Below are 13,914 nucleotides of genomic sequence, written 5' to 3' on the forward strand. Positions count from 1 at the left end.
CTGGTGACAGGTACTCAGGTACTCTGATGGGCTACAGATAGGTACTCGGGGACCCTGATGGGCTGGTGACAGGTACTCGGGTACTCTGAAGGGCAGTGACAGTAACTCAGATGGACTGTGACAGGTACTCAGGTACTCAGATGGACTGTGACAGGTACTCTGGTACTCAGATGAACTGTGACAGGTACTCGGGTACTCAGATGAACTGTGACAGGTACTCGGGTGCTCAGATGGACTGTGATAGGTACTCGGGTACTCAGATGAACTATGACAGGTACTCGGGTACTCAGATAAACTGTGACAGGTACTCGGGTGCTCAGATGGACTGTGATAGGTACTTGGGTACTCAGATGGACTGTGACAGGTACTCGGATGAACTGTGACAGGTATTCAGATGGACTGTGTGTGATAGCTACTCAGATGAACAGTGACAGGTACTTTGATGGGTGGTGACAGGTCCTCTTTATCGGGGGGGGAAATCAGTGTGTGTTGGTGTACACTGTAAGCGGTAACGAGATGTTACTGCAATCTCCTTCTCACACACGATCGGTGAGAACCCGGTAACATCTCGTTACCACTCTATGTTTACATGTAGTGATCATGTGGTAAACAGCCGCCGCTCAATGGCTGTTTACCAGGGTTGGTGACGAGCAGTGTTCCTGGGAACACGCCTCCACAGACGTGCACGCGCAGCGAACTCGCGATCGCACGCATGCACCGTGCAAAGTGGGGAGGTACCATCTGTGATCGGCTGTGACTTCATCACGGCTGATCACGTGGTAAACAGCCATGCCCAATGACTGTTTATCCCCGTTGGTGGTGAGTGGTGTCTTCGTGACACGCCGCCACCAAGGATACAGGGCTGCGCACACACGATCAGGCGCATGCCTTGTTTAAATGGACGGATGTCATATGACGCCGCCCAGAACAAAAGCCGCCCCGCCTGGCCGTCATATGACGGACGGCGGGCAACAACAATGTCATATTGATAGCTATGTAATATTTAATCATACTATATAATGCATCTATATATATATATATTCACCGACTACTTTATTAGGTACACCTTGCTAGTACCAGGTTGGACCCCCTTTTGTCTTTAGAACTGCCTTTCTTCCTGGCATAGATTTAACAAGGTGTTGGAAACATTCCGCAGAGATTTTGGTCCATAGTGACATGATAGCATCACACAGTTGCTGCAGATTTGTTGGCTGCACATCCATGAAGCGAATCTCCCATTCCACCACATCCCAAAAGTGCTCTACTGGATTGAGATCTGGTGAGTGTGGAGGCCATTGGAGTACAATGACCTCATTGTCCAGTGGTGAGATGATTTGATCTTTGTGACATGGTGCATTATCCTGATGGAAGCAGCCATCAGAAGATAGGTACAATGTAGTCATAAAGGGATGGACATGGTCAGCAACAATACTCAGGTAGGCCGTGGTGTTTAAACAATGCTCAATTGGTACTAAGGAGCCCAAAGTATGCCAAGAAAATATCCCCCCCACGCCATTACACCACCACCAGCCTGAACCGTTGGTACAAGGCAGGATGGATCCATGCTTTCATGTTGTTTACACCAAATTTTGACCCCACCATTTGAATGCTGTAACTGAAATCGAGACTCATCAGACCAGGCAACGTTTTTCCAATCTTCTATTGTCCAATTATGGTGAGCCTGTGCGAATTCTAGCCTCAGTTTCCTGTTCTTAGCTGACAGGAGTGGCACCTGGTGTGGTCCTCTGCTGCTGTAGCCCATTTGCTTCAAGGTTCGATGTGTTATGCATTCAGAGATGGTATTATGCATACCTTGGTTGTAACGAGTGGTTATTTGAGTTACTGTTGCCTTTCTATCATCTCAAACCACCTGTCCATTCTCCTCTGACCTCTGACATCAACAAGGCATTTTCCTCCACGCAACTGCCGCTCACTGGATATTTTCTCTTTTTCAGACCATTCTCTGTAAACTCGAGAGATGGTTGTGCCTGAAAATCCCACTAGATCAGCAGTTTTTGAAATACTCAGACCAGCACATCTGGCACCAACAACCATGCCACGTTCAAAGTCACTAAAAATCCCCTTTCTTCCCCATTCTGATGCTCAATTTGAAATTCAGCAAGTCGTCTTCGCCACATCTAGATGCCTAAATGCATTGAGTTGCTGCCATGTGATTGGCTGATTAGCAATTTGTGTTACCAAGCAATTGAACAGGTGTACCTAATAAAGTGGTCAGTGAGTGTATTTACACAATATATACAGTATCTCACAAAAGTGAGTACACCCCTTAGATTTTTGTAAATATTTTATTATATCTTTTCATGTGACAACACTGAAGTAATGACACTTTGTTACAATGTAAAGTAGTGAGTGTACAGCTTGTATAACAGTGTAAATTTGCTGTCCCCTCAAAATATCTCAACACACAGCCATTAATGTCTAAACCACTGGCAACAAAAGTGAGTACACCCCTAAGTGAAAATGTCCAAATTGGGTCCAAAGTGTCAATATTTTGTGTGGCCACCATTATTTTCCAGCACTGCCTTAACCTTCTTGGGCATGGAGTTCACCAGAGCTTCACAAGTTGCCACTGGAGTCCTCTTCCACTCCTCCATGACGACATCACAGAGCTGGTAGATGTTAGAGACCTTGCGCTCCTCCACCTTCCGTTTGAGGATGTCCCACAGATGCTCAATAGGGTTTAGGTCTGGAGACATGCTTGGCCAATCCATCACCTTTACCCTCAGCTTCTTTAGCAAGGCAGTGGTCTTCTTGGAGGTGTGTTTGGGGTCGTTATCATGTTTGAATACTGCCCTGCGGCCCAGTCTCCGAAGGGAGGGGATCATGCTCCGCTTCAGTTTGTCACAGTACATGTTGGCATTCATGGTTCCCTCAATGAACTGTAGCTCCCCAGTTCCAGCAGCACTCATGCAGCCCCAGACCATGACACTCCCACCACCATGCTTGACTGTAGGGAAGACACACTTGTTTTTGTACTCCTTACCTGGTTGCCGCCACACACGCTTGACACCATCTGAACCAAATAAGTTTATCTTGGTCTCATCAGACCACAGGACATGGTTCCAATAATCCATGTCCTTAGTCTACTTGTCTTCAGCAAATTGTTTGCGGGCTTTCTTGTGCATTATTTTAGAAGAGGCTTCCTTCTGGGACGACAGCCATGCAGACCAATTTGATGCAGTGTGCAGCGTATGGTCTGAGCACTGACAGGCTGACCCCCCACCCCTTCAACCTCTGGAGCAATGCTGGCAGCACTCATACGTCTATTTCCTAAAGACAACCTCTGGATATGACGCTGAGCACGTGCACTCAACTTCTTTGGTCGACCATGGCGAGGCCTGTTCTGAGTGGAACCTGTCCTGTTAAACCGCTGTATGGTCTTGGCCACTATGCTGCAGCTCAGTTTCAGGGTCTTGGCAATCTTCTTATAGCCTAGGCCATCTTTATGTAGCGCAACAATTCTTTTTTTTAGATCCTCAGAGAGTTCTTTGCCATGAGGTGCCATGTTGAACATCCAGTGACCAGTATGAGAGAGTGAGAGCGATAACACCAAATTTAACACACCTGCTCCCCATTCACACCTGAGACCTTGTAACACTAACGAGTCACATGACACCGGGGAGAGAAAATGGCTAATTGGGTCCAATTTGGATATTTTCACTTAGGGGTGTACTCACTTTTGTTGCCAGCGGTTTAGACATTAATGGCTGTGTGTTGAGTTATTTTGAGGGGACAGCAAATTTACACTTATATACAAGCTGTACACTCACTACTTTACATTGTAGCAAAGTGTCATTTCTTCAGTGTTGTCACATGAAAAGATAGAATAAAATATTTACAGAAATGTGAGGGGTGTAGAATTTCAAATGACGGCTGCTAGATACCACTAATAGCGCCCAAATAGACGCTAACCTCAGTCATTAACAAGATGGCGTCTATGCAACAAGAGGCGTTTTGTGTTCTCCAATTCAAGGGGCTTTTCAGCAAAGCCCGCACAAGTCCGCTTGTCATGCTAGCTGAGAACTTGCAATCCCTCATATGACTGTTTGGCTTTGTTATGAGGATGTTTGCTTCTGAGGCCATGCAATTGCAACTGGTGCAAGCAAGCTCTTCGTGTAAGTGACAGTAAAAACATTTCAATTTCTGTCATATGCTCTTAGGGCCGGTTCACATCACATGCAGTCCAGTGCGTTTTTTTTTCCTGCATCAGAAACGCATGGATAGTAGGTTATATGGTTTCCAACGGCATTGTTCACACCAGTGTTCCAGTTCCTTAAAAAAAAAAGTAGAACATGCTGCATTTTTTCTGCACTGTATTGGAACATGGTAAAATGCACCAAAAACGCACCAGAAGGCACATGTCCCTATTTAAGGTGAAGAAAAAAAGAGGGCTAAAATGCAACTGGAAGCATAAAAAATGCACCGGAAAAGCATTAAAAACATGTCAAAAGCATGCATGCAGAAACAAATACAGAACACATCTGGACTGCGTTTCTATACTGCGAATCGGCCCTTAGACGACATGGAGGACGATAGATTCTTACCGCGATTGATTTTTAGTGATAAAGCAACGTTTCCTCCAAGCAGTAAAGTTTTGCGTCACAATGTTCGCATATGGGGAAACTTGGGGACACACGTAATAGTTTGTAATTTGTTATGTAATTGTAACACATCTTCATTATTAACCGCTTGCCACCCGCCCGCCGCCAAATGACGGAGGGGCGGGGCGGCTCTCGTTCTGGGAGGACATCATATGACGGCGCCCCAGATCAGCCGCTATCACGCGCCCACAGGGGCATGTAGCGCGGCGATCGTGGCTGCGCCGTGTTGTTAGGACACAGCGTGAGCCCGTTCTCTGTAATGAGCCATGACTGCGGCTCTTTAACCATGTGATACTGCATATTCCCATCGCACACGTTCCTGGATAAGCTCTCAAAGTTTGGGTACCTGACGAAGGGGTCCTGCGTGACTCCGAAATGTTGCACTCTCCTTGTGTTGTGATCATGCAATAAATAAATCTGTTTGGACACTACTTTGTGTCGATCCATGGTGTGCTAGCAAATATCTACTTTAATGATCATCAGTGCCCTGATTACAGAAAAGCCCCAGCAGTGCCCACCAGTGCCACCAATCAGTGCCTATAAGTGATGCCAGTCAGTGCCTCTCATCAGTGTCCACCAGTGCCTGCTTATCAGTGTTGCTCATCAATGCCCATCAGTGTCCATCAGTGCCTGCTCATCAGTGCTGCCCATCAATTCCCATCAGTGCCTCCCATCGGTGGTGCTCATCAGTGCCGCCCATCAGTGTTGCCTATCCATGCCGCCTATCAATGCACACCAGTGCTTCCCATCAGTGCCCACCACTGCCGCCTATCAGTGCCCACCAGTGCCACGTTTCAGTGCTCACCAGTGCTGCATATCAGTGCCACCTATCAGTGCGGCATATTAGTGCCTCCTCATCAGTGCCCATAAGTGCCGCCTCATCAGAGCCCATAAGTGCCACCCCATCAGTGCAGCTTATCAGTGCCTATCAGTGCAGCCTCATCAGCACACATCAATGAAGAAGAAAAATTAATTACCTACAAAATTTACTGACAGGAAATAAGAACAACTTTTATTTTTTTTTTCAATATTTTCGGTCTTTTTTTTTTATTTTTTGAAAAAATAAAAATCCCAGCAGTGAATAAATCCAACCAAAAGAAAGCTCTATTTGTGTGAAGAAAAAGATAAAAAAATGTATTTGGGTACAGTGTTGTATGACCGCGCAATTGTCATTTAAAGTGCGTCAGCTCTGAAAGCTAACAAATGCCCTGGGCAGGAAGGTGGTGAAAGTGCCCAGTATTGAGGTGGTTAAATATAAATCGGGTCATTCTTTTTGAAGCACACTGTGTATATACAGTATATATATATATATATATATATATATATATATATACATATATATATATATATATATATATACATATATATATATATATATATATATATATATATATATATATATACATATATATATACACAGGTATACAATTAGTTTAAAAAAAAACATTTACACCATAAAAAACACTCACTGTATGTTAGTTTTAATAAATTCATTCAGTCAGCCAATGGTAGACCAGCTTCCCATGATAGGTGGAGTCCAGGCATTATATATATAGAACAAACTCTCCCAGCTCTCCACCTGCATTCTCACCTGCCAAGATGTTGTTTGCTGTGAGCCTCCTCCTGCTGTGTACTGGAATCTCTGCTTCTGCAGGTAAGACTTCTCTCCTTACCATCTATTTCCACCTTATAGGGAGATTAAACACTATAAAGTTGTCTGCATTTATCCTTTTATACCCAATCAGAATCTGGTATTAAGCTTTTTGGAATGGGAAAACTAATTTAAGTGATTTCTGATTGGTTGCCTTGGGTTACTGTACATCATGGCACTTTGCACTGATATTACATAAGCCTGCAAATCGAATGCGTCTATTCTAGTTCACGATTCTCTTAAAGGGCAAGTCATTCCAAAAGAGAGGTTTCAGTTTTTCACAAATGCTGGATACTTAATAACTCCATGGGCATTTTTGGCTCTTGCACGTTCAGAATGTGAGATATCTACACTGCCTTTCATAAAGTCGCTGTGCTTGTATTCAGGTCTCACTATTCTTTGTGCAGCGTCCAAAGTTTTAGCCAGTTATTCATTTTATTACCCATCCCGACATCTACATGCTTTACACTACAGACACACACAGATGTGGACAGATTTTAAGTGGTATCCGAGCCCCGAGCTTTACGCTCCATTCACACCTTACCTGCGATTCCAAACTGTGTTAAAATGTGGGACACGCTTGCAATGCCATTACTTCTTGATGGCACCCCAATTGTGCCGCGATTGACGCGCAATAAATCGCGCTACAATCGCGACAAATTGCAACATGTGCCACTTGTTGTTCAAAAAGGAGCAGGAGCATATTGACTGCACAACTGGGGTGCCATTAAGAAGTAATAGGCGTCCCATGATTTGCTGCAATTTGCGGACAGGATCGCGGCGATTCCACCCCCCCCCCCGCAATTTGAATCGCCTAGATGTGAATGGAGCCTTATTTAACTCCTCAGTGACCACCACAAATGAGAAAAAATTGGTGTTGGTTGGCTGATCTAGCTGTAATTTATTGATAATATAAATAGCTATTTTCTTTTTCCATTGCGCTGTAATGCCCTGTACACACGGTCGGATTTTCCGATGGAAAATGTGTGATAGGACCTTGTTGTCGGACATTCCAACCGTGTGTAGGCTCCATCACACATTTTCCGACACACAAAGTTTGAGAGCTTGCTCTAAAATTTTTCCGAATTCCGATAAATTCCGATCGTGTGTTCACAAATGGAACGCACAAAGTGCCACGCATGCTCAGAATGAATTAAGAGACAAAAGCTATTGGCTACTGCCCCGTTTATAGTCCGACGTACGTGTTTTACGTCACCGCGTTCAGAACGATCGGATTTTCCGACAACATTGTGTGACCGTGTGTATGCAAGACAAGTTTGAGCCAACATCCGATGGAAAAAAAACATGAATTTTGTTGTCGGAATGTCCGATCATGTGTACAGTGCATAACACCATGGTACATCTTCTCAATGTGCTAACGTGCGTTGATGAGCGCTACACTGCTGATAATGCTCAATGGAACATGCACAATAGTATGACTAAGTCCTTGGCATAAAACAAATGATGGTAAATGTAAGCATTTGAAAATTGTATATTTTTAAATATTGAAAAAAAAAAAGTTTTTCTTTCTTTGCAAACATTTTTGTACTGTGTATATATATATATATATATATATATATATATATATATATATATTTATAAATATTCTATTATGCATGTACATCATAGGCCTTATATGATTTTTCTTGAATTCAGATTTTGAGCGCAAATCAATCCCAGGAAAACTGAGACAGATTGATGCCGGCGCTGGTGGAGTGTTGGGTGTGAATAGTAATGATGACATTTACCAATGGGTAGACAATAACTGGAATCTCGTTCCTGGGAAGCTCATCCATGTTTCTGTTGGACCTGCTGGAGTTTGGGGTGTGAACAGAGCCAACAACATCTATAAGATCCAGGACAATGACTGGGTGTCTGTATCAGGTAAAAATAAAATACTCTTTGATATATTACACACCAAATATGAACATATATAATACATATTTATATCATCCACACAATATTGAGATATTCTGCTTTATTTTAGAAAGTACATAGAGTGTGGATGGAATGTGGAGTTGTGCATGTAGATTTAAACTGGTTATAAACGTTCGATTAAAAGAAAAATAACAAACATACCTATACTTACCTGCTTCTGAGCTCCAGGTCTGTCCTCTTCATCGGGAGGTCCCCACAGAAAGACGCTTTCCATGGGAGCACCCATGTGAGCTCGCTCCCGAGTCCCGCTGCTGCGTCCATTGACACAGACTGCGGGACCTGTCCTGCCCCCTGCTCCCGTGTCACAGCTTTTGATTGACAGCAGCGGGAGCCAATGGCTCCTGCTGCTAACAATCTGTCCAATGAGGAGAGTGACAGCGGCTGGAGCCGCTGTGCTAGTGCACATCGCTGGATCGGATCGTGCTCAGGTAAGAAAAAAGGGGGGTCTGGGGAGCAGATGCAGCACACAAAGTTTTTCACCTCAATACATAATCTTTACAAACACTTTAAATTACAACTAAAGGCCCCTGTATTAGAGTCTATAAAAGTCAGTTACGATGTGATGCACAAACCTCATAAAATGAGCAAAAAACTTCCTTTATCTTCCCTGACTGAACCAAATCCTTCTTCATTTGTGCCTCACACACTCCCCCCTCCCAGACACTGCAGCTCACAGTGGGAGGAGTTCAGCAGCAGAGGCAGAGCTGTCACTCCATAAAGCAGTGGGCGGGACTAGGTGTGGCCAGGATCTGATTGACAAGCTATAGGCTAGTGTATATCAACAGTGACAATGATGATAGCCAAACACCCAGAAACATTTTTCATCCCTTCTGTAGAGTAAGTGGCAACTCTGCTCTAAATTCAGGAGCAGTGCAGCATCATTACCAAGCATCATCACAGTAAGTTTCATTAGGAAGACGTCACTGCCAGGGTATTTCTGGGACTTTGCAAGGGGGCTAAAAGAAAACAGTAAATGCGGATACACTTATAATTAAGTGCTGCAGCGCATATTTTGCAAAAGGCCATAGTTCTACTTTAGGCTACAGCCCACTATTGGTGAGATCAGGTGACACCATCAATTACAATGATCCTCCTATATAACTGTTATATTTCAGAAATCAGTTCTTGATACACTAGATCCTCTACCAAAATGTGGTGCGCTGTCCAGTTCAGTGAACTCCTAACCAATAAAACATCCACATAGATATACCTGCCAGTATACTCACATTTGCAAGTGCAACCCTAGTAGTATTATAAACTGGTAAATATAAATGTTTCTCACCATACACAGTGAAATAAACAGTGATAAAATATACATCACAATACCAAAAAATACAAAAATCAAACAATCAAAAATTCAAAAAGACAAAAAACTAAAATTAAAACTAAAGTCCATTTAAAAATAAAAGTTAAGGGTCCCAAAGCTTTAAAATGATTTATGACTTATAATCATGTGTTTAAAGCGGAGTTCAAGGCATATTTTTAACTACACCCCCCCCCCCCCCCCGTGTTTATGATCAGTTTGTGACAGCTATTTTTTTTGTCAATACCTTCTTTGTATGATTAATCCTCCATTTCCGCTGTAGCTCGTCATCTCCCATTGGCTCCTGGGAAATGAGTGTCAGAAATCATGGACTTTGTATTTAGTTTTTTGTCTTTTTGATTGTTTGTTTTTTTAAATTTTTTGGTATTTTCATGTATAATTTATCACTGGTTATTTCACTGTGTATGGTAAAAGACATTTATATTTACCACTTTACCACCTCATTTACAAACTGACACTCTAGAGTATCGAGGCACCCTATTCTAAAATGTACAATGCTATTCTAATAGCTTTACATAACGCATCAACATCCACACATGTAGGACACCCAACGTTAGAGGTGTTGTATTCTTCCAAATCAAATACACTTTTGCACACTGGTTCTGACTAGTATGCCAATGTTTCTCTTCTTCCTCGGTTTTTTTCTATCAATCAGCTAATGTGACCCCAGCGGTGAAGGAGAGGGGCAGGAGAGAATCACACAAGGATGCTGTGAGGACAACCGACATTCTCCTTATCAACTGATGATGTCATTGTTTGTTAGGATGCCGGCGGCTAAAAGGTCGTAATAGTGCACAATTAAATAGCTTTGTGTAACTAAAAGGCAGGCTTGATCCACACGCTGGCTTGTATACAAATTTTGGGCATCTTTTAGGCATTTTGCTTGGGCACCCTGGGTGAAAAAGGCTGGTCTATAGTGTGTGAGTGCACATTGATAGCTTTACCTTATAAGGTTTTTTGTTTTTTTGCTTAGTGTTATTGGTGCTTATGTTTTTGTTTTTTTTCTTAATCATATGTGTGAACGGAGGTCTTAGATAGCAGCACATGAAGCACACACTTACATTTTTAGTCCTGGAAAGTTTGGATGGACATTTTCCTACTACAAGGAAAAATGACTACCCTGCTGTGGCAACTTTGTGTTCCCCAGGCTGGTGGGACATGTCATTGGCCTTGAGGTGGCACAGGACATTTTGTATAGTTGTTGCCTGTTCTGTAAAAAGAAGGACACTTGGCCACCATACTCTAATTAATAATGAGATCTATGTTACTACATAGGAGTGTTCCAATCCCATTTAACTATTGCTTTAATCTCCTCTCTGGTATTACACTTAATTTAATGGGTCAATATTGTATGTTGTGTTTTTTAAACAGGACTTTTGAAGCAGGTAGATGCTGGTGGTAATAAGTTCTTGGGTGGAGTGAATGCACAGGACAACATTTACTGCTTGGGACAGAGTGACACACTTTCCAGATCTCCTACTGTATCCTGGACCTCACTGGACGGGGCACTGAAATATTACAGCTGTGGGCCACTGGGCTGCTGGGGAGTCAACAGCGCCGACAATATTTACTTCCGCTACAATGTCAGCCCAACAGCCTGTCAGGGAACCAAATGGCAGCAGATTGAAGGTGCTCTGAAGATGATAGAGGTTGGCACAGATGGTTCCGTGTACGGTGTCAACTCAGCAGGCGATGTGTACAGAAGGTATTTTTTGTTTAACTATGCATGCAGTAGCATTAAGGCAATGTAAATAAAAAAACTGGCAATTTGGTAATGAACTATTAATTGTGAATGTTGAGGATGAGCCAGTTAGACAAATATATATAATTCAGCAACTGTACAATTATGTTAGCAACTTTTTGCTCCCTTTTCAACTGAGATGGTGCTTTCTGAACCCTCAGCATAGGCATTAATGATACATCCAGTGACCAAAATTTGTAAATATCCTTCATTTGTCAGTCTGGAAAGCTTATCCCAGTAATGCCAATGATAGCCAGGTATCCTTCAAAATTTCCTTAGAGGAAGCGCTATTTTTAATATCACTTTTTATGTTGTATAACTGAGAATTTTTTGTTTTAGGGATGGAATCAGTGCCAAGACCCCAACTGGAACATCCTGGACCCAGTTGGACTTCTGCGCCACATTCAAACACGTCACTTATGACAACGGCTATCTGTGGCTTATCACCCCAACTGATGACATCATGCAATGTTCAGTCAAAGCCTGATTTGGCCATAACACAAGACCAAGCAGAGTACTCTATAGTGTTATCTGAGCCGAGGTGATTACATGGACTGCTCTCTTCGTCTACTCATCTCTGTCAATTGGTATTTGGGTATTCTTGTATTTCTGCAATGTTTTGCATTGCCAATAAAATAATCTGATGCTAGCTAGGGCTTCCAGTCCATCACACATTTGTATCTTGTTTCATAAATATTTCTGAGCAAATAAACTTTTTTCTCTAAAACTGTGTCCTTTGTGATTGTCAGAGAAATGTTGCTAAAAAAAATCATTTATCTTGTTTTATCTCAGTCAATGATATCGAATTAGCTAGTCTGAAAGGGATCAAAAGAATTATGTATCAGGTCCTCCACACAGACGCAGACCATGAGGCTAATTTACTATAGGTGTTGAGAATCTTCACTCAATAACTTTTACCTTTATTTACTTTGAATATCCAGTCATGTATGTATAAATACAATAAAGAGGAATTTGCTTTTTACATGGTTGGATAATTGAAGATTCTCAACTCCTTTAGGAAATCGACATCAGTGTTGTTTGAAATGCTCACAGCAGAGTAAGTAATGTAGATATGGCCAGATTTCTTAAATTGGTTTTAAACCCTTACATATACCCAGTGAAGTTACTGGCCTCAAGTCATACACAGAAATGAAACAAAAATTCAAAATACATTATTTGTACCTGTTTATCTGCAACCCTCACTTCTTTACAGCCATATCCATATGAACCGAGCCTAAGGAGCATTTTTCCCACTGACCACCAATGTAAGGGGGTCATTTGATATGTTTCATGGTTCTTCCTTTTGACATGTGAAAAACTACTAATTCATGTTATTTTGGGTTTGCATGACCTGCCCTGAAAAATAAAACTTAAATAAACAGTCTGGTGGTTGAGTATTATATATACTTTCCTCATTCTAGAATAAACATTTATTTAACTTATCTATCTAGAGAGACTGTGTTGATGATGCTTTCCATGGTGTATTGATATCTCATGCCTTACATAGTTTTGGTAAAGGAAACCTGTACTGAAAAAAGTACAGCCTTCTGAGCTCCTTCTGAAAATACTAGATGTCCAACTGTCTGTGGCATTGTCATACTCTGTTATTGACCCTGAACAAGCATCTAGCAAATGATGCTAGAATGAAGTCAGTGACTAAGAAAGTATAGACATTGGACCAACATGACAGCCTAACATACTGGCACCTTCAGAGTTCAGCATCCCCTATATTTCACCTTTATAAGATTTAACCCACATAAAGAAAAGAATAGAATAGAAGAGAACATCAAAACATCACGGCACCTCACTACCAACTTTCTCGAAGCTGGGTACCAAATTTCCTAAAAATAGTTCCAGCACAGTGCAGTAGCACATAATTGTGGGATTTCAAGCAGCTTGCTTTCCCCCAGGCAGTGATGAGGCACAGTAACATCACTGGTAAGGATTAGCTTGGGTTTAGTCTGAACTTGGGTTTGGACTGAACCCAGAAAAAATCTGTCACTCCCGTCAAAAGCCACCCACTCAACTGTGGCCAGAGTATTCCCCGCCACAGAGCTACGCATACACATAGAGGCAAGGGTGCTCATGACCTCATTGATTCTTAGGTCAACGATGTCATGAGCATTCCTTCCTTTTTTTGTTTAGGTACAGCTGAAGGACGGGGAATGCCCTGGTCAAAGTTGATTGAGTGGCAGTGTGTAGGAATGACAGCTTCTTTCCTGGTTCAGTCTGAGCACAAGTTAAGACCAAACTAAAGCTCACCCTTAATCACATTAAAGAAGAGCTAGGTTCCTAAGTGAGTACTTTTTTCTCCTAATAGGGTTTACTTTTAGTTTTTTTTATGCGTTTTTATATAGGGGTGGGGGTTTCAAAATATGCAGGCCTTACATTTTCATGCAATGTTTGCTTTAGGCCAAACTTTGTTTTTTAATATGATTTGGATAGGATTAAAAAGTGGTGACACCTAAGACAGCTTGTTCTTGCTGTCAGTGTCTCCACTGAGATGATTCATCATCTCCACTAATCCTGATGACCATTGTGATCAGGGTGTTACATTTTCTTATGAAGACCAGGCAGCAATAAAACTTTGAACAACCAATAAATCAGTGTAATGCCGCTGGATTAGAGTAATGTTTGC

The 13,914-nt window shown here is 42.2% G+C and overlaps 1 protein-coding gene across 1 annotated transcript; it reads left to right on the top strand.

The window, feature by feature from the left end:
- Positions 1–6,204: 6,204 nt before the first annotated feature.
- Positions 6,205–12,003, top strand: LOC141110581 (fish-egg lectin-like). The gene is made up of 4 exons (XM_073601994.1): positions 6,205–6,276; positions 7,930–8,157; positions 10,907–11,240; positions 11,616–12,003. The coding sequence occupies exons 1-4, from the start codon at positions 6,222–6,224 to the stop codon at positions 11,761–11,763; spliced, it is 765 nt and encodes a 254-aa protein (XP_073458095.1). The 5' UTR covers positions 6,205–6,221; the 3' UTR covers positions 11,764–12,003.
- Positions 12,004–13,914: the final 1,911 nt, after the last annotated feature.

Source organism: Aquarana catesbeiana, linkage group LG10, assembly GCF_042186555.1.
Source record: "Aquarana catesbeiana isolate 2022-GZ linkage group LG10, ASM4218655v1, whole genome shotgun sequence".
Classification (NCBI taxonomy): Eukaryota; Metazoa; Chordata; class Amphibia; order Anura; family Ranidae; genus Aquarana; species Aquarana catesbeiana.

Coding starts and splice junctions, on each gene's coding strand:
- LOC141110581 (XM_073601994.1), top strand. CDS start 6,222: ATGTTGTTTGCTGTGAGCCTCCTCCTGCTGTGTACTGGAATCTCTGCT. Junction 6,277..7,929: donor TGGAATCTCTGCTTCTGCAG/GTAAGACTTCTC, acceptor TCTTGAATTCAG/ATTTTGAGCGCAAATCAATC. Junction 8,158..10,906: donor TGACTGGGTGTCTGTATCAG/GTAAAAATAAAA, acceptor TTTTTTAAACAG/GACTTTTGAAGCAGGTAGAT.